The sequence below is a fragment of the Podarcis gaigeae genome, assembly GCF_964106915.1.
Source record: "Podarcis gaigeae genome assembly, chromosome: 17".
Taxonomy (NCBI): Eukaryota; Metazoa; Chordata; class Lepidosauria; order Squamata; family Lacertidae; genus Podarcis; species Podarcis gaigeae.
The window spans coordinates 40,798,384-40,817,893 of NC_139694.1; the positions used below are offsets into that span (position 1 = coordinate 40,798,384).

General features: G+C 52.3%; 1 protein-coding gene across 2 annotated transcripts; it reads left to right on the forward strand.

Moving 5' to 3' along the window:
• The first annotated feature begins 1,047 nt into the window (after positions 1 to 1,047).
• On the forward strand, positions 1,048 to 19,474 carry ARAF (A-Raf proto-oncogene, serine/threonine kinase). Of its 2 annotated transcripts, none has more exons than XM_083718981.1 (16): positions 1,048 to 1,144; positions 5,032 to 5,268; positions 7,147 to 7,253; positions 8,961 to 9,063; positions 9,613 to 9,767; positions 9,876 to 9,980; positions 10,683 to 10,833; positions 11,909 to 11,936; positions 12,678 to 12,832; positions 14,100 to 14,302; positions 14,385 to 14,561; positions 15,010 to 15,056; positions 15,348 to 15,466; positions 15,623 to 15,754; positions 15,990 to 16,124; positions 17,140 to 19,474. In XM_083718981.1, the coding sequence occupies exons 2-16, from the start codon at positions 5,080 to 5,082 to the stop codon at positions 17,278 to 17,280; spliced, it is 1,947 nt and encodes a 648-aa protein (XP_083575107.1). In that variant the 5' UTR covers positions 1,048 to 1,144; positions 5,032 to 5,079; the 3' UTR covers positions 17,281 to 19,474. The 2 variants fall into 2 exon arrangements, with proteins under 2 accessions (XP_083575107.1, XP_083575108.1); XM_083718982.1 differs by having other exon boundaries at positions 1,078 to 1,144; positions 5,032 to 5,413; positions 6,130 to 7,253.
• The last annotated feature ends 36 nt before the right edge of the window (positions 19,475 to 19,510 follow it).

The window sequence follows — 19,510 nt, forward strand, 5'->3', positions numbered from 1 at the left end:
TATCTTTTTACATTCTTTGTTAGTCCGTAACATGGTCAGTCTCTGGCCAGAGCAGCGATGTCACGCTGGCCACGTGACCCGGAAGTGTCTCCGGACAGCGCTGGCCCCTGGCCTCTTGAGTGAGATGGGTGCACCAACCCCAGAGTCTGGCAAGACTGGCCCGTACGGGCAGGGGTACCATTACCTTTAACATGGTCAGTGGGTGAGCTGAAGCCATTTGCTCTGCTACCAGCTGCGTTTACTAACAGTGTGTTGGCTTCGGTTGCGTATATATAGATGCATGGTTCTGCCATTTGGCAGCGTGGTAAGCTATTTATCATCATCGTCGTGGTCCTGGTGGTCTGGTTTTGCAATGCTCAGCAGCCATTATGTGCTGAATTACTGGGGCCCACCCACGCCATCCTAGCCCCATGCCAGGGCGACTCTCGGGTCTTGCACGAAGCTTTGCAGGTGCCTGCAAACCCCTTTTGGCACAGCTGCATCTTCATGCACCCCACACCTGATGTTCGATGGGTGTGGCTTTGCCACGGGCGTAGCCAGGATATTTGCGGAGGGGGCAGGCTTTTCTTAGGGGTGCACCAAGGGGGTGCAGAGTGGGAAGCTGCCCCCCATTTAGCAAAACAATAGAAATACGTAACTTACTGACCAATCACGTCGGTTCTGCCCCCCCCGCAACAGAACCCCTCCCCCCCAACAAAGTCCTGACCCCATGGGGGGCTGACTTTTGTTAGGTGGACACACAACCTAAGATTTGTATTGATTTGTATTGAATTTTACTGATTCAGTTGCCCCCCCCCCCCAGGGCTTGGCCAGCCTGGCCGCGCAGGCCAAACGGGGGAGGCTTGGTGCGTAGTCTTAGATGGGGCTCGTCTGCCCGGGAAGGGAGCCCATCTCCGAGAAGGAAGACTCTGATCCTAAAACTCCGCTGCCTTCTTTGGGAGAAGAGGAGGCTGCGGAGGGTCTGGATGACCCTGGGGGTCCCTTCCACCCCACACCCTTCCGGCGAAGGAGGAGTTAAGCGCCCTGCCCTGCCCCCGCCCCGCCCCCAGGGAGTTCCCTCCTCTGCCTGCGACGTCAGCGCCCGGGCCCCGCCCACCTGGGAGGCTCGGACAAGATGGCGGCGGCGGCGGCTTGGCGGCGGCAGGTAGGACGTTCCCTTCCTCGCTCGGGCGGCGGGGCGGGGCCTCGCTTCCCAGGCCAGGCGCACACCCGTGTTCCGGGGCGTCGTGGGAATCCGCGGGAGGCGCGCGGGCCCCTTTCCCCTGAGGAGGGCGGCGTCGGGGCAGGTGAAGGGGGGCCCCTGGGTGCCGTGGCGCCGCCTCCCCGTGGCCGGAACGCTGCCCGGCTGGCCTGGGGCTTGGCGGGGCCGGAGCCGCCTCTCCGCCAAGGGCAGCCCCGGAGGCCAGCCACAAAATGGCCAAGGGAGGAAGGGCTGAGCGGAGATCGGCAGCCTGTGGATCCGGCCCCCTTTCCCTGGCTGGGCTGAGGCCCACGTCGACCTCTGCCTCGGCTGGGATGAATGCTGGGGGCCTGGGGCTGGGCTTCCTGGCATGCGGGGTCCCTCTCACCCCCAGGCTGCCGCCCACTCTGCATGTGGACGCAGGGGGGGGGGGATGTGATGCTTTCCAGATATTGTCAGACACCAACTCCCATCAGCCCCAACCAGCATAGCCAGTGGTCAGGACAATTGGCAGCTGTAGTCCACCTCTCTGGAGGCAACATATTGGCTGCCCGTGGACTACAGGATCAAGACTGACAGTTACCAGCAAGAGATATTTTCTTTCTTCACAGTCCTTGCCCTAAAATCAACTGGCGTTTCCTCTCCAAATTAGAGATCCCAATATAGCAATTGCCCTTGTTCCAAAAGCAGTGGCATTTTTGGTGTTAGACAAGAGACCCCTGTATAAAGAGGCAGTTGCATCTTAGACACACTAAGCAGTTGTGTTGCAGCTTTGGTGTTGGTGTGTGTGTGGGGGGGGTTGTCAGCAATGCAGCAGGTGCATTCATGAGATGCAGCTTTTTGAGCAGTGGCTTCCAAGGCTTCGATAAAACTTCAAAAGCAAGTTATAGAAGTAAGCAGCCTCTTACCAGTTTCACTTTTAGTCAGGCAGTGATAGTATTATTCCTGCAAGCTTTTGCAGAATTTCATGATAAATAAATTGAGGTTCCATAATAAATAAATTTGTTCAGATAAATTCAAGATCTGCAGGTGTCCTCTAGCCTACTCTGAAAGAAGTTGTATTTCAAGGTCAAGGGATCCCAGAGCCAGCTTCATTTTAGCTGCTACATCCTCACTTCACAAGTCTTGTTATAATCCCAGTTGCAAACCTGTGCCGCGTGTTTTCTGTTTCAATATTGGGACAGTAGCAGCATGATGCGCCTAAAGCCTGTGATTAATTGGCGCCTGAGTGACGGAAGTGCTAATTTATTTCTTTCAAAAGAACACACTCCTTGTGAACAAGCCTCCCACGCTAGCCTCTGAGGTCTATCAGAGAACAGTTTGACAGCCAAGTGGGGAGGGTCGGGGACACCCCTTTATTCTGATGGAAGGTAACCTGCTGTTGCCGGAGCTGTAATGACGGTGTAGCTGCAGAGTGGAGCTTGCAGCCACCAAGACTCCCTGAGGGTGGACCTGAAGCAAGCTGATACTGGCAACTCCAGGAAGCCCCAATGTTTATTCTCTCTCCACCCCCCCCCAAAAAAAACAACAACCTGGAACTGAGCAGATGACATTATCCAGGGTGCAGCTGCTCAAATGTCAAGTTCTCGCTGCTCCAGGGTACTATTCCTGCTCAAACATTATTGCACAAAAAGAAGGAGGAAAAGCTTGTTTGCTGTCACTTGCCTTTGGTTTTTCTCCTCACTTTGCTGGTAGGATTCAGCATCTTCGGGCCCTTCATGGTGATTGGCTGTGTGCATGGGGTTCATGAAAAGCTGCGAATGACTTGGGCAAAGGAAGGGTAAGCTTGCGAGGGGCAGCTAATGCCGCAGAAGACAGAATTGGAATTCAAAATGACCTTAACAGATGGGAGAACTGGGCGCAAGCTAACAAAATGAATTTCAATAGGGACAAATATAAGCTGCTGCAGTTAGGCAGGACGAACCAGATGCACAAATATAAGACGGGGGATACCTGGCTTACTAGCAGTACATGCGAAAAGGATCTGGGGTCCTAGTAGACCACATGCTTAACATGAGTCAACAGGGTGATGCAGCAGCATAAAAGGCTAATACTATTTTAGGCTGCATCAACAGAAGTCTAGTATCCAGATCAAGGGAAGTAATAGTACCACTCTATTCTGCCTTCATCAAACCACACCTGGAATACTACGTCCAATTCTGGGCACCACAATTTAAGAAGGTTGTTGACAAGCTGGAACAATGTGCAGAGGAGGACAACCAAGATGATCAAGGATAAAAAAACCAAGCCTTATGAGGAATGGTTGAAGGAGCTGGGTATGTTTAGCCTGGAAAAGAGGAGACTGAGAGGAGATATGATAGCCATCTTCAAATATCTTAAGGGCTGTCACATGGAGGAGGGAGCAAGCTTGTTTTCTCCTCCTCTGAAGGGTAGGACTCGAAAGGCTTCAAGTTGCAAGAAAGCAGATTCCGACTCAACATCAGGAAGAACTTTCTGGCTGTAAGGGCTGTTTGACAGTGGAATGGTCTCCCTTGGGAGGGTGGGGACTCTCCTTCCTTGGAGGTTTTTAAGCAGTGGTGGGATGGCCATCTGTCATGGAAGCTTTAGCTGAGATTCCTGCATTGCAGGGGGTTGGACTAGATGACCCTCAGGGTCCCTTCCAACTCTACAATTCTATGGCCCCCACAGGCCTCTGAGCAAAAGAGCATCATGTAATTAAATAATGGTTAGGTGATTTTATGTGACAGAAACTTCTCTTTAGAACAGGAGTGGGGAATTTTGGCCCTTCCCGTTTTCCCTGACACCTACCTTGGGAGGGTGGAGGTAGTGGGCTCATGGGAAAGTTTTGCTTAGCTGGGAGGTTGGTGTGGCTTGGAAGTAGATATGGCTGTTTGGCTTTAGAACCAAGGCAGGGTTAAGGATGCTTAGAAACTCACAGGATTGGCCTGTGCTGCAAGGGTGAGGGAAGTCTTTTGTGGTGAAGCCAAAGGCATAGCAGATGGGATTGTGAAATTACCGTAGATAGTGAAATTTCAGGATAACGGAGGCTGAGCCTTCTCAGACCCCTGCCGTTCCCAAAGTTGCAATCTTCCAATGCTTTTTTAGCAAAACAAAATTGGCTGTTGTGGGGTTTGCATGAGTCTACCTCTCTGTGGTAAATGGCACTGGCATGTTCAGCAAAATGTGCTGTGCAGCACAGGAGCAGAAGATGCATTACAGGAACAACATTTATATGTGTGTTTTCAAGCACGAAAACATTTATGTCCAACACATTTCTTTGGTGAAACTTGGTGCTGTGAGAAGACCAGGTATTTGCTAATACTCTGCCACCCTGGAGCTGCTTACACTTTAATTCAGAATGCAGTTACTTTCCTCTATATCAAAAGAGAATGTGCTTCTCTTAAGCTGGGAACACAATAAGAAAATGTCCTCTGTTAACATGACTCATCGGGGTGCAAACGAAGTGTTGTCTTCCTGACTAGCTCAGCACTGTGTGAACACTCGCTCCACAACAACAGCCATGCGAGGGGTGACCCCCAAAAGCGGGGGGGGGGGAGGCTCTTTCACATAAAAGAAGTCTTGTTTCAAAACAAGTTAACATATAAAGTGATCACAGTGAGCTTGTTACCTGCTGCCAGCGATATGCTTTTCCAGAGATTGCGTCAGACAATCATGAGGGGTTAGGAAACTGCTGTTGGTTTGAAAGCTAAATCTGGGAGCCTGTGGGCGCCAGCTTCATGTGCTGGGTAGCAGATTGTGCTCCATATGAAAATTCTGTGGGTGTGCACTTCTGTCTGTTCTTTTATATTTGTTGCTAAAAAGCATGCATACTGTGACAGGGACCTGGAGGTCACCCCTTTCGTTTGCCTCTGGTATCTTCCTCCTTGCAGGCCCCTGGATGAGGCGCAGTCAGAACTCCTCCTGCGGCACACTCACGAATGGCTTCTCCTCCTCATCCTCTCCAGACCCCGGCCCTTCAGGTGGGGGGGGGGAGGGGAGACCTCCTGCCCCTCTCCCGCAGCATGACGACGATGCTTGCCTCTCGCAGGAAAAGGCTCGGAGGCAGAGCCATGGCCGAGGCTCGGAGCACCATCAAGGTGGACCTCCCCAATCAACAGCGCACAGTGGTGAGCGAGACTTTCTGGCCATGAGAGGCTGTGTGTGATCGTAGCTATTCAGACAGCGTCTGGCGAGGCAGCAGGTAGGCGAAGCTGTGGTCCTGCAGGTGTTGTGGGATCCCCGGCAGTGAGGAGGATGAGTCCAGCAAGAGGAGCACAGGTTTCCCAGGTCCCATTCTTGCTTTAGGGCAGCCGTCTTCCATTGCTGGATCACAACCCAAAACTGGGCCAAGCACTGACCTTATAGTGCGCCACAGTTTAGGGCAACAGAATCACCATTCTGTTCATGTTTGCTTCCTTTTTTTAAGAGAAGGAAAGAGATGGAGGTAGAGAGAGAGAGAGAGAGAGAGAGAGAGAGAGCAGGAAAAGAGCAGAAAGGGGGAGGAACAGAAAAACAAAGAGAAGGCATGAAAGTGAGGAAGGAAGACATGCATGGTAAAAAAAAAAGATAAATAAAAGTAGGTACCGTTGTTTGCAAGTTGGGTTTCCAGGTAAATTTTGCTGGTTTGTTATGATTTTGTTTGTTTGTTTAATCATCTGCTTTTGCTGTATTTTCATTGCATTCTGGTGTTGGTTGGTTTTTAATGTGCTTGAGGAGTTCAGTTTTGAACTATAAAGGCAGAGTATAAATATTCATACTAAATACATAATCCTGGGTTTGGAAAGGTTGAGGATTACTGCCTTGGAACATCTGTATTGAAAAGTGGGATTTTATTTATTTATTTATTTATTTATTTATTTATTTATTTAAAATAGATGTAATTAGGGTTCTTTAATAAATCTCCAAGTTGAGTTTTTTTATTCCCATTTTATAGGTGGGAGAACTGAGGCTGGGACTGACCATGTAGTGAGCTCAGATATCCTGAAGAGTTCCTAACTGGACTATCATATCATAGAAGGGTATTCAACACTAATCTTACTCAAAGCAGACCCACTGAAGTTAATGGACATGACTACTCTTAAGTTCACTAATTTCAGTGGGGTTCCTTGGAGTAGGACTTAGCTGAATATGTGTGCACACTATATTTTTAAAGCACATCCCACCCCCCAAGAATTATGGGTACTTTAGTTTGCTGAAAGTTGCTAAGAGTTGTAATTCTGTGAGGTGGTAGAGCCCAAAACTTTTTGGGTCTAGGCCTCAGAGGCCGCCATGACTGGATTTTAACCAAAGATGGAACATCTGTCAAAGACTATCAGAAATTCCAACAAGTGTTCTTGCATTCTAAAAAACTATTTCTTGTCATCTTTCAAAAGAATATCATTCTGTGTCAGCTGTCAAACGGTACAGAAAATTGAAAACAAATGCTGAGATGATATATAGCAGCGCATCAGATGTGGCTCATGTTTGATAATAAAAGCCACAGAGGAGGATTTAGAGTTGGTTCAGGGGCAGAGGATTTGTTGAAACCCGTTATCACGGATCCTAATTGACCTGTTGCCATGTAGTAAGTCTCAAAGCAAGCAGGCAGGCGCCAAACCAAGGATCAGAGCCAGAAAAATTGTGTTGCTCAGCCAAGACCCCAGGAAGCCCAATGCCAGGCCTTCTTTCCAGGAGAGCCCAGTGGCCAGTCCAGGGCCTGAGAGTTCTTGCCCCAGGAAGATGCTCAAAGCTGCATCTTACAGCTTGCCACATGGGGCCAGTGGCACCCAGAACCAAAGGATCCTGCTTCTTGCCCCGATACTAACCAGATTGCTCTAAGTCCTGGCAATCTATTCTATTCTATACCTGTCCATATTGGGCCTTCTTCAGACTAAGGGGAGGAAGGCAGAGACACAGTGGAGTTCAAAGCTGCATGTTGAGAACAGTGTCTGTAAGGTCAGTTCAGCACCATCTCCCTGTCTATATCCTGTCTTGCACACACCGATTGCTTCCCTCCTTCCTCTCAGGTGACTGTCCGGCCGGGTACAACTGTCTACAGCTCCCTAGACAAGGCCCTGAAGGTCCGTGGGCTCAACCAGGACTGCTGTGTGGTCTACAGGAAAAAGAGTGATGGGTGAGTGGCTCCCGTCAGGGAGAGAAGGTGGCTGCTGAGGTTGGCCGGGGAAGCAGGGGAAGGCAGGCAGGGAGCTGAGGGTCCTCAACCTGACTGGGTATAGGAAAGAGCAAACGGAATGTAGCACATTGTACCCAAGGCCTGCCCTATCCACACGCAGAAATTCTGCATTATGGGTGTCCAGATCTGAAGTTTTACATGCATCTAGTCCGTCATCCAAAGCAGTCCATCTCTGGAGGCCAGTGTAGATCGAGGTCAGCAGCAGGGAAGGCTGTTGCCTTCACGCCCTTGTGGCAGAATCTCAGAAGCATCACCCTGGCCCTTTTTGAAAACAAGAGGCTGGACTAGACGAACCCGGAAGTCTAGTCTTCCCCAAACTGGCGTGCCCCCTTCCTGATGCTTTGGACTACAAGTCCCATCAGCCCCAGCTATAATGGCTGTGGCTGGTGGGCGTTGTTGTCCAAAGCGTATGGAAGAGCGTCGCAGGTTGAGGAAGGCAGCATTAGGAGTTCTGTCGTGTGCATCTCCTGCAAACCTGCCAGGAAGCCCATCCAGCTGGACAGGGGTCTGGACGCAGTTACTTAGCTTTGTTTTGTTTTTTAATGATGTGCTGTACCTTTCGATCTTTTTTCCAATCGAAATGTTTTACACAGTTGGAGTTTACACATGAACTTGCAAAGGCTTTCCGCAGACAGACACACTGGTGGGGCTGCAGCCCCAGAGGAAGTGGTGGCAGGGCTGGGATAGGCCACGCCCACCCAGCCAGAGCTCGCAGGCCCTTGTGTCCTCCAAAGCTCCCTCCCCAATTCCCTGTCTTCTCTCTCCATCTGCTCTGAAAAGATGAGCAAGCAACCCTTTCCGGAAAAGAAAAGGCTTTAGACCAGAAGGGGTTCTGCGAGTTCCTGCACAGGATGCTTGCAGAGCTCAGGTGGGATAGCCTGCTGCCTTACTGGTAGAATGCCAGACTCATTCCCACCCTTAGCAGTGCTACAGGTTTGTGGGTTGCCTTTTTCACCTGTGAAGGGAGTGGGTGGACTGGCAAAGGAGAGCTCTCAGGTGGGGCAGAAGGTGGGAATGGAACCCAATTTGAAATGGACTGTGGCTTTTCAAGCCCAGAGGAATGCCAATTCACGTACCCTCCTGCACGCTCCCCTTCCTCAGCCTGCCCCAAAAAGCTACACCAGTGTCTTCTAGGGTCCATGCAAAGTTTTAATCCCAGCTGATTTGACAGCTTCCCCTTTCTACACAGAATCTGGCTCTAAACATGCTGAAGGTTTTGTTGCCTGAGCTGCTGGAATATTTTAAAATGTTTGTTCCCTGCTCTGCCCACCAGTGGTGGATGCTTCATTGCCCCAAGCCCAGTGCAGAGCGAGGTGGAGAGATTGCTGTCTTAGCGCAAGGGGATGGTCCGAGACTATCACCTGTGTGTCCATCTTCCCCACTATGGAAAATGGCTGATTTCGTGCTTCTTACAGCGTTGCATTATGTTAGGTGTTGCAGTATATTAACCTGGTGTGTGTGTGGTGGTTAGCATTACCAGTCGACTTGGAACTCACCAGAGTGGGGAGAAATTTCATGGGGTTTGTCCCCCCCCCCCCCCCCGTGCAGTTGATCAGCTACAGCAGCATTGTGGCTGTCTCTAGGGAGGAGCTGCAGAAGGTGGCGGGCTTTGGGTCACAGCTGCATATGCGTTGATTCTCTCTGTAGGCGAAAGACCATCACAGATTGGGAGACGGACCTGGTCAACCTGGAGGGGGCCGAGCTCTCTGTGGAAGTCTTGGAGGACCTGCCGCTTACTATGCATAACTTTGTGAGTCACAGGAGGCCCTCCAGCAGCACGTTTCCTTGCCAGCACACACAAACACAGACACACCCCAAGCCCTGTGGACACCCAGCTGCCCCTTCCCCACTCCAGAGCATCACGCGGCCGCTTCCCCCAGCCTGGTGCCCTCAAAGATGTTCTGGGCTGCAACACCCCCCCCCCCAGCCCTCAGCCAGCATGCTCACTGGTGAGGGACGCTGGGAGTTGTAGTCTAAAACACCCCGGTGGGCACCCGAATGGGGAACGTTGCCCTACAGGAATGGACTAGACCCAGAGGCTGCCCTGCCTGTGCAGTGGAATCACACAATAGAACTGTCCCCCCTGGAGCAAAGGCTTGGAAATACAGGCCACACTTGTTACACCAAAGGGGCATGTTTTCTGCATGCGGGCGACTTGGGCTCCTTTGCCCAGCCTTGCTGGGTGTCCACGCAGCGTGTTGACAGACACACACACAGGCATATTGGGAACGCTCCGTCCCCAACTCCCCTTGCGCTCCCCCCCCCTTCCTCTGACCTGGACCTTCTTTCTTCTGGGCAGGTGCGGAAGACCTACTTCAATTTGGTCTTCTGCGATTTCTGCCTTAAGTTCCTCTTCCATGGCTTCCGCTGCCAGACTTGTGGCTACAAGTTCCACGAGCACTGCAGCAGCCGAGTGCCTACGGTCTGCTTGGACCTGGCCACTTCGCATAAGCCGTGAGTATCCCCTTTCCCCACAACCCCCTCCCCCTGGTTGGAGCCCCTGCTTCAGTCCCTGTTCCCCTTGTATCCAGTCTTAACAACCTGTTTCTCCTTTTCATGGAGTGTTTACAGCCATGATCCGGGGCAGCACCCTCCATTCTGGCAGGACAGTGTCCCGACTACCCCAGTGCAGCCGAGTCACGAACCAGAGACCCCTCAAGATGTTGGGTAAGAGCCTTGCTCGCTCCCCACCTGTGCAAGGGATCGTGATCTAGAAATAGCCGCCAGCAGCAACATGGACCCACGGAGGAGCAGAGTCGGGCACCAGGCTAAATCTGCCACTCACAGCACATATGATGCAAGACCATCCCTGTTGCATTATTGTGCAGGAGACATTTGAACTGGAAGCATGAAGCTATCACACACCCAGGTTGTTGTGTCCTCCCAGTGCTGTAGTTCATGTTCTGCATGTCAAAGGTTCTAGATTAAATTCCAGGCATTCCCAGGAAGGACCAGAAAAGAGAGCCTTCAGAAAACCTGGGTAGTCTTTGTTGGCTAGATGGACTCTGTGGTCTGACTATATAAGGCAGTTTTCTTTGCTCTTCAAGGAAAGCTTGATTTTTGTTTTAAAAAGCAGGGGAGATAAGTTTCTAGTCCTTAAGTATGGGGGACTAGTCCTTAAATATAGAAAAGCATACCCGCACTCTGAGAGGAGAGCAGCTGTAGCCACTATGTCCAGGGCATAACTATCAAGCAATAACTTGTGCTTGATAAACTGAAGCAAAAGTCACTTTGCCTCTTCTTTTTAAGTATAAATCTGCTATTAGACCTGATTATCCTCTGTGCGCCTGAACTGCTGGAGGGTTAGTGTGCCCCCCCCCCAGCTTGGATGCCATGTCATCCCTTCCTCCTCCTCCTCTTCTCTTGCAGCCCAAGAAAGCCGCCCCCCTTCAGCCCAGATGCCTTTGGCTTCCTCAGCCTCCATGGGGGTGGGCAGCAGCTCCAACGGCACCGCTCAACCTCCACCCCAAATGTCCACATGGTCAGTACCACCAGCCCCGTGGACAGCGGCCTGCTTGAGGTGAGGCACTTTGTTGGGGGGGGGGAGGAGTTTCTGAAGTTTCTGTCCTGGCTCATTGGTAGAGCACATATTTGACCTTGGGGGGCGGGACCCGTCACACTCCAGATGTTGGCCTTTTGCTCCACTTTTGCACCTGGGGCGGCTCAGGCAGTAAGCGGGAGACTCTAAATGTCAGGGTGGTGGGTTTGAGCCCCACCTTGGGCAAACGATTTCTGCATTGCAGAGGGTTGGACTGGATGGGCCTCCTCCCCTTCCAGCTCTTCCAGCTCTTCCATTCTCCTGCTTTTGTTTGTTACCATGTGAGGCGTTTTAGTGCTTTTATGTTGTAAGCCACCCTGTGACCCTCAGACGGAGGGCAGTATAGGAATTTAATAAATAATAACCAGGACTCTCCCCACTGGCATTCAGAGATGTAGCGCCGGCCGTATGCACAGCAGTGCCCACGAAGCGACAGAGCTACACTTCCCAGGTGGCCCTTAGACTGGATTTAGAGCAGTCTTTAAATACACAGAGGAGAAATGCCATAAGTGATCTGAGGTTTTGTGTGTGAGAGAGAGAGTCTCCCAGGTCAGGAGCAAATGTAACCTAGGGGAAGATTCTGTCCCAGCCTGGAATAATACTGATGGGTTGGTCGTTGATGGTGGGCTAGTTCTTACAGAGGTGCTAAATCTGTATTGCAGTGGGTTGGACTAGATGACCCTCGGGGTCCCTTCCAACTCTACAATTCTATGATTCTGTGTACCATTTCAGACACCAGTTCTGATGGAATGCTTCTCCATGCAAACAAACAAACGAATGAATGAATCTCTGCACAGAGAAAACTAGTGTGCCGGGGGGAAGCCAGGCTAGAACAGCTCTCTGAGGTGCTGGTTTTATCTGTGAATGGATGGGGCGGCAGAAGGAGTTGTGTGGAAAAGCGTTCAGTCATGTGAGCACTCTGAAAAAGTTGAGAGCTGCCCCCAAATCCCCCCGGAGAAAGGGAAGGGGCTGGCAGACCCCTCTCTCTGCCCCAACGCTTTCTTCTCCAGAGATGCCTGCCTGCAGAGCTGTTCATCTTCTGCCTTTTCTCTTCCAGCTCCTAAGCAGGAATCACAACACGGAGGGTGAGTGTCTGCTGGGAATGGGGAAGGTTGTTGGGAGTGGGCAGGGGCAGCCCGGAGGAGGAGGAGGAGGAGAGGGAGCCAGGACAGAGATCTCCCAGGGCAGCGCTGATTGGGGGCGCCATGGGGGGATGGACCAGTGCTAGAGGATCCTGAGTGGGGGACAGGAAAGGCCCCCTCCTGCCAGAGATGCTGCCCGTCAGCAGAGGCAGGCCTGGCCAAGATGACTGACTGGCCTGACGGTTCCAGAGAGCTTGGGCCCCCACTGTTCCCTCAGCCTGGGTGCCATGCTCAGTTCCCGCTCCACAGATCCATGGGCGGGGGAACCGGGGCTCCCTCAGATGTTGCTGGACTCCCACCATCCCTGACTGCCGGGTGTTCTGGCTGCAGCTGATGGGAATTGTAGTCCTGCCACATAGGGAAGGTGAGTCACCCTGCTGGGAAAGGCGAAGCCCGTGGCCGCCGCCACGTCCGGTGGCAGCAGATTCTATATAAGTTGCCAGTGCACCTCGTGAAGTAGAAGAGGCCTCTTCCTTTTGTCAGTCCTGAAGCGCCAGTCAGTCCGTTTCCTTGGTGACCCTCCAATCTGCCCTCCCTCTCTCCACACACCGCATTTTGTTTTACCCACCTTTATCAGAACTCTGCATATGGAAGCCCCCAAGCGCTTGGTAAGGAAATGGTGCTCCTGTCCGCCTGCTTGTGAGGGAGCACCCTGCAGTAAGCCCACCCTCCTTCTCGCCACAGGCCCAGGTGCGCTTGAGCCGCCTCCTTGCACCCCGCCGGCTCCCCCCGTTTCCAGCATGGCTGCTGTTTCGTCTGGCCGACGCTCCCCCCACCCCAAGTCCCCTGGCGAGTCCCCCAGGGAGCGCAAGGCCCCTGCCGAAGACAAGAAGAAACCTGTGAGTGGGGGGGGGGTGGCACTTTGACGTGGGGCTAATGGATGTGCCGTGGGTACTTGAAAGGGCCACCAAATGTTCTTATTGTGGGGCAGGAGAATGAACTTCGTTGCCATGAGGGAAGGTGACCCCAGATCAGTGGCTCTCAGAGGGTCTGGTGCGCCCCCCTGGTGTGGCAGGAGAGGGGGGGCGAGGGTGGAGGGAAGATTCAAGGACACTCAAAGAAGCATTTGAACATTTCAGTGTACAGTGGTGCCTCGCAAGACGAAATTAATCCGTTCCGTGATTCTCTTCGTCTAGCGGTTTTTTCGTCTTGCGAAGCAAGCCCATTGACAGCTTAGCGGATTAGCGCTATTAGCGGTCTAGCGGCTTTTAGCGATCAGCTGAGAAGCGGCTTATCAGCGGAACAGCTGATAAGCGGCTTAGCGCTTAGGGAAAGGGCAGAAAAAAGCGAGAAAAAAATGCGGGAACTCGCAAGATTTTTTCGTCTTGCGAAGCAACCCCATAGAGAAATTCGTTTAGCGAAGCGCCTCCAAAAACGGAAAACCCTTTCGTCTAGCGAGTTTTTTGTCTTGCGAGGCGTTCGTCTTGCGGGGCACCACTGTAGTATATAGTATCAAAATATATTTTGGGGGCTTTACAGCCAGAAACAGCACCCCCGCCTCTCTTCAAGAGCATTGGCTCGTCTTCCGCAGTGCTCCATAACATATTGTTGTGAACAGGGATTTTCAACTCTGACAAATATGAGAGATGAAAACAGAGAAGGGCTTCCTTGGGTTGATGAGGAGATGAGGGTTAGTTTGTTTTAAATTAGACCTACTATGCCAAAGAGACTCCCTGCCAAAAGTAAGCTCACAGCTCTCACTGAATTTGTGTATATACTTAAGGTGAGGCATATTTATAACTATATTTTTGGAAGGATTCATGTTCTTCTGCAACTTGCACTGCTTTATACTTCCTGGATGCCCCAAGTTATAAATTCTGTGTTATAAATCAAGCAGTGCAAGGAGTTGCTTCTTTTTGTTTCCCTGTGTATTTCTAATCAATAAAAAAATATTCAGTGTGGGGTGAGCAAATGTTTATTCTGAAAGTGTGCCTGAGGGAAAACAATTTGGGAACCACTGCTGTCAGGAAACGTGTGGCTAAGCTGCGGGGGCAGAGAGGTTTTGGTGTGTCAGGGGGCTCGGGGGGGGGGGGACGACAGGGCCTCCTTGTGGAAGAGCTTGACCCTCTTTCTCCCTGTCTCTGGCCTGCCTTTGCCTCCCTGCAGAAATCCCTGGGCTACCGGGACTCCAGCTATTACTGGGAAGTCTGCCATACTGAGGTGACAATGCTGAAGCACATAGGTGCTGGGTCATTTGGCACTGTCTTCCGGGGCCGCTGGTACGGGGATGTGGCGGTCAAGATCCTGAAGGTCACCAACCCCACCAGCGAGCAGGTGCAGGCCTTCAAGAACGAGATGCAGGTGCTCAGGTAAGCAGGGACCTGTGGGGAGGGGAAGGCAGCCTGGTTGTGATGCTGGCAGGAGGCCTCTGACGCCGGCCTCTCCTTGCAGGAAGACGCGACACGTGAACATCCTGCTCTTCATGGGCTTCATGACCCGCCCCAGCTTTGCCATCATCACCCAGTGGTGCGAAGGCAGCAGCCTGTACCAGCACCTGCATGTGCAAGAAACCCCCCTGGAGATGGTGCAGCGCATTGACGTGGCCCGGCAGACGGCCCAGGGCATGGCGTGAGTGTGCAGGCCGGGGAAGCTCCCGAGTCAGAGGCAGCAGAGAGGGCTGCTGCCTTCCTGCCCTGATGCGGGGTTTGTGCTGCAAGAGGGGTCTACAACCAGGGAACCTTTACCAGCCCCTCTGGGCAACCTCTGGGGCAATGCCAGCAGTGGGTGGAGCCAGAGGCAGAAGCTGGCAGAGCAAGGGGTGCCGGCTCTACCCTTGTACCAGAGGCAGATTTCTCTGCTCGCTCACTCGGTGCTCTGCATCCTCCCCCGGGCAAGTGAGAGGTATTAGGAATTCTGAACTAGGGCAGCCAGATACGGGAAACGGAAAATGGCTCCAGTTCTCCCTCCCTCTGAGCATGCTGGCAGGTGAGAGGCAGGTGTGGTGCCCTTGCGAATGAGCTTGCAAGCCAAGGATGCTGATAAACTATCTCACTCCATCTCTCTCTCGTTCTCCCAGTTACCTGCATGCTAAGAACATAATCCACCGGGACCTCAAATCCAACAGTATCCTTCCCTTCCACCTCGCCTTTTGTGGCAGGGAGTTTAGCTGCCCCACGGGGCTCCCTGAAGGGTGTTGCAGTGGACAGGGGAGCAGGGGTTGTGCTGGTTTGACCTGCATGGCTGGAGGGTGTTTCCAAAATGGCAGGTGCCCCGCTAGTAAAAGGGAGGTTTTCAGCAAGGAGCTTGGGGGTAGGATAGTTCTGTAGCTCAGCCCTCCCTGCTCTGGGGCAAATGGAGCAGCAGGTCCCGCCAGGCAGAATCCCACACGACGCTCCTTCACCCGACTGCCCTCAGACATCTTCCTGCACGAAGGCTTGACCGTGAAGATCGGCGACTTTGGCCTTGCCACCGTGAAGACGCGCTGGAGCAGCACGCAGCAGGTGGAGCAGCCCAGTGGCTCCATACTTTGGATGGTGAGCTTTTGCCAAGGGTGGGGGCTGCTTCTGGCTGGAATTGGGGCAGGGGGAAGTTGTGAAGCCAGAGGAGAAAAGGGGTTGGGGCGAAGCAGCAGTATCCCCCCACCCCGTCCCAGCAGACTTTAATACCTGCCCTCTCTGGGCCTCCCACAGGCCCCTGAGGTGATCCGAATGCAAGACCCCAACCCCTACAGCTTCCAGTCAGACGTCTACTCCTATGGAGTGGTTCTCTATGAGCTGCTCTCCGGGACCCTCCCCTACAGCCACATCAACAATCGGGACCAGGTAAGGACAGAAGAGGTCTTTGGGGGGGCTGGCCAAGAAACCCTCCCAACACTCTCCCCGGGTTTGTCTCACTCCTTATTCAGGATGGCCAATCAAACGTGCCCAAAGGGAAGAGGTTTATCCAGAGCTGGTGGTGGTTCTGACTGGGCTTAAAGAGGGGGGGGGGAAAGGGGGGCCTTGTATCCCAAGAGGGTCCTTTCTTTTTGTAATGGGTGGTTTATTTCCCTCCTTCCAGATTATATTCATGGTTGGCCGGGGGTACCTGTCCCCTGACCTAAGCAAGGTGCCCAGCAATTGCCCCAAGGCCATGCGCAGGCTGATGGGCGACTGCCTTAAATTCAAGCGTGAAGAGAGACCCCTCTTTCCTCAGGTGAGTCTGTAGGCAGAAACAGGCATGGACGTGCACGCTGACTGACAGATCGTCACATTTGTATCCCACCTTCTGAGAACCTCAAGGAACTTTACTTAAAAGTATTAAACCCGAGGAACTAATTCTTCAGCCAACGTCACCATGTTTTATGGCTCCCGTAGAATTGCTGCGTGCGCTCAGCACATCTTTTTAACAACGAAGTACACATAGTGGTTTTAAAGAGAGAGTCCTAAGGTTCAAACTGCTTTAGAACCACAAGTCAGAAAATATAGGTACTGGTAAGGATCCTCCAGGAAAATGGCAAGGAACTTTGCACGTACTCAGATGCACCCTTACCTGCTCCTGACACACATACCTCTTCCTTCCTTCCTTCCTTCCTTCCTTCCTTCCTTCCTTCCTTCCTTCCTTCCTTCCTTCCTTCCTTCCTTTAGTTTGGAGAGCCTTCGTTTGTTTGCATTTAATAATAATCCTGCAAAACGCAGGCTTGTTTCCTATACAAATTGGGCAAATCAAGATCTGTGTGGACTACTTTCCTTTGCAAATGTCATTCTGCTTTGGCTAGTTATGAAAAGTGGGAAGGAGCTACGCATTGAAGCACAAGCACACACAGCAAATCCTGAGGTGGCCATGTTGGTGTCATCTGAGGTTGCCTACAATTTTAAAGCAGGGCTGGTAAGTCTCTGGCTGTGCAGCTGCTGAACTACAACCCCATCATCCCTGACCACCAGCCGGGTTCACTGGGGCTGATGGGAGTCAGTCCCGAAACATTCAGAGGGATGCAGCTCACACCCCACTGCTTTGAAGACCACCGTTGCAGCAATAAGGGCCAGAGACGTGCTTGCAACAAAACAAAATGCCAAAGTCGAGTACCTGCATGGGCCCTGAGACACTCTGCAGTTCCCCGCACTGCTGATTTAGGCCTAAACCTCCACAGTCCAGAACCTGGGCTTGCTAAGGTAGTGTCTGGCGGGGAGGGGCACAGTTCTGGTCTGATCTCCATTTCCCATTCTTCCAGATTTTGGCCTCCATTGAGTCGCTCCAACGTTCTTTGCCCAAGATCGAGCGCAGTGCCTCTGAGCCCACCCTCCATCGGGTGGGTCACAACGAAGAGCTGACTCCCTTCGCTTTCCCCGCTGCCTTGCGGCTCCACAGCTAACGTGGCGAGACTGGAACTGCTACCAAAGGTCACGTCCCCCTCGAGGCCAGTGTGCAACTCGCGGCCCTCCCTGGGGGCACAGAGGAGCCGTCAGTGCCCGGAGGGCAGCTGCATCCCTGGCATCCGGGTGTATCGCCCAGGTCTGTGTGCAGAGAGACGCTGGGGCTGGGCGTGTCCACCTGGATCTCACTCTCACCCCAAAGCCTGCAGTCCTACTAGGGGGTCGCCAAAGCAGGAAACACATTGAAACATCCCTGCTCTGCAATGACTTTGGCTTCATTGTCCCCAGGTGTATTCTTTTATGGGGCTTATCCTGTTTCCAGGATGTTGTAGGTTTCATTTGTTTGTTTGCTTGGGAACTTCAGTGGGAGAGGAAAAGCATGGGAGGGGTGAAAAAGGACGGTGGTCTGTGGAAAAGGAGCTGGAGATGGTGTAATAAAAAAGGCTAAGCCCTATCTGAATGATGTCCTCCTCCCTCTGTCCAGGCTGCCAAACCACAACCTGCCTATCTGAGCTGCATCACAGGAGGCTTGTGGAGAGTCAGTTTCCTTTACACAAAAGGGGGCATGTATCTAGACCTCAAGGACTCCTGGAACTCAGAGGAAGGTGGGATGGCAGCCCTTCTGACAGTTCAGGCGGACACACTCTTCCTCACATCATCCCTCTGGTTTCCAGTTGTCGCACCTGTGTGCACACCCCCATGTACATGCAGCAAAGGACATGGGGTTGCGATGGTTCTTCTGCATGGCAATCTACCCATAAAGCTGCGCATCAGCCCCATAAATGCAGGGGAGCGTGGACACTGCCTTGTGTTTCCCAGGCATGCGCAGGGCTAGAGCTCTGGTACGCTGCAGCTTTGGCAGCCAGGAGGGCCATATTTTCAGAGGAGCCCCTCCCTGAGAACGATCTCTCTCTGCCTTTGACTTGCAAACAAATTGCCTGGGTACTGAAAGTCATGAGAGGAAACTAGGGAGTGGGGGCAGATCTTGGGATAGCTCAGCATGAGACTGAATCTCAAGGTTGAGGGTTTGAGTCCCGCCTTCTAACTCTATGATTCTAAAGTGGGGGGTGGGGGGTACCTTGGTCCTCCCAGGTGCTCTTGGGCTCCCAATCAGTCCCAGCCAGCATGGCCCACAGTCACAAATTCCAGAACGCCACTGGTCCCCCCCTCAGTGCCAAAGGGTGCCCAAGTGCTTTTGTAAAGCGACCCCCAAGCAGTGGGGGAATTGAATACCATAGCTGTGCCCATGGTGGTTTGCCTCTGTGTGCCCACATTCGAGATGAAGCATTTTCCTCCCAGGCTTCCTGACTTTCCTCGGCGTGTGGCTGTGAGGTGAGCTCAAAGTCTGGGGTGCCAGGAAACAGCGTAGGTGGATACGGATGCCCCAGAGGAACTGAGGGACCCCTCAAGCAGGGAAGGGGGTTGATGCGGCCTGGTGCTGTACGGAGGGGGGGGGGTTGCTTTTCAGCAAATGGTTGCTTTGGGGAAGGGGCTGTGACTCAGGGACAGAGCATATCCAGATCACAGGCTCAACCCCAGCATTTCCAAGTGGGGCTGCCTGAAACCCTGGAGAGAACCCTGGAGAGGTCAGTGGGGGAAATCTGGAGATAGCTGGACCAGTGGTCTGACTGGGAGGCTCCCCTTGATCCGCTTTGGAGCATCTCTTTCCCCTCTGGGCCAGCAAACCAGTTGCAGAGGAGACGTCAGATGGGTAGATAGTCAGCAGACCAGATTCACTCTTAGGTTTTTAATCCAGGCCATTGCTGCAAATCACCAGCATTGCCCAAAACATCTAAAAAGCACCTCTCCATGGGGTGGAAAGTCAGCATCTGGGCTGTTGGGGTTAGGAGACTTACAAATACCTGACTTTGGAGGTTAAGAACGATAAATGGCACAGTAAGCCCTGTGTTTATTGTGGGCCTCTTCCTGGAGCCAGGGACTAAAATCAACAGGAAATGCCATCCTCTTTATCGCGTGGGTGAAACTGTACTTTTGCTTTAGAACCCCAGCTACCTGAGCTCTAGAATATGTTCATATCTCAAATTGTGAACATCTCTCCCTGCCCCCGATCTTCTTTTTAATAGATAGATAGACTTTAACTTAATGTGTTTAATGAATGCTTATGATTCAGATTTAAAAGATTGTAAGTGAAGGTTTTAACATGTTTGTATTAAACTCAAGATTTCATTTTAAGCCTGGTTATGTTTTTTCAGAGACACAATAACTGAT

What these genes read in the sequence shown, in the direction of transcription:
- ARAF (XM_083718981.1), top strand. Translation starts at nt 5,080, where the DNA reads ATGGCTTCTCCTCCTCATCCTCTCCAGACCCCGGCCCTTCAGGTGGGG. An exon ending in CCAATCAACAGCGCACAGTG is followed by an intron (nt 5,269 to 7,146) that starts GTGAGCGAGACT and finishes CCTTCCTCTCAG; the next exon opens with GTGACTGTCCGGCCGGGTAC. An exon ending in CGCTTACTATGCATAACTTT is followed by an intron (nt 9,064 to 9,612) that starts GTGAGTCACAGG and finishes TCTTCTGGGCAG; the next exon opens with GTGCGGAAGACCTACTTCAA.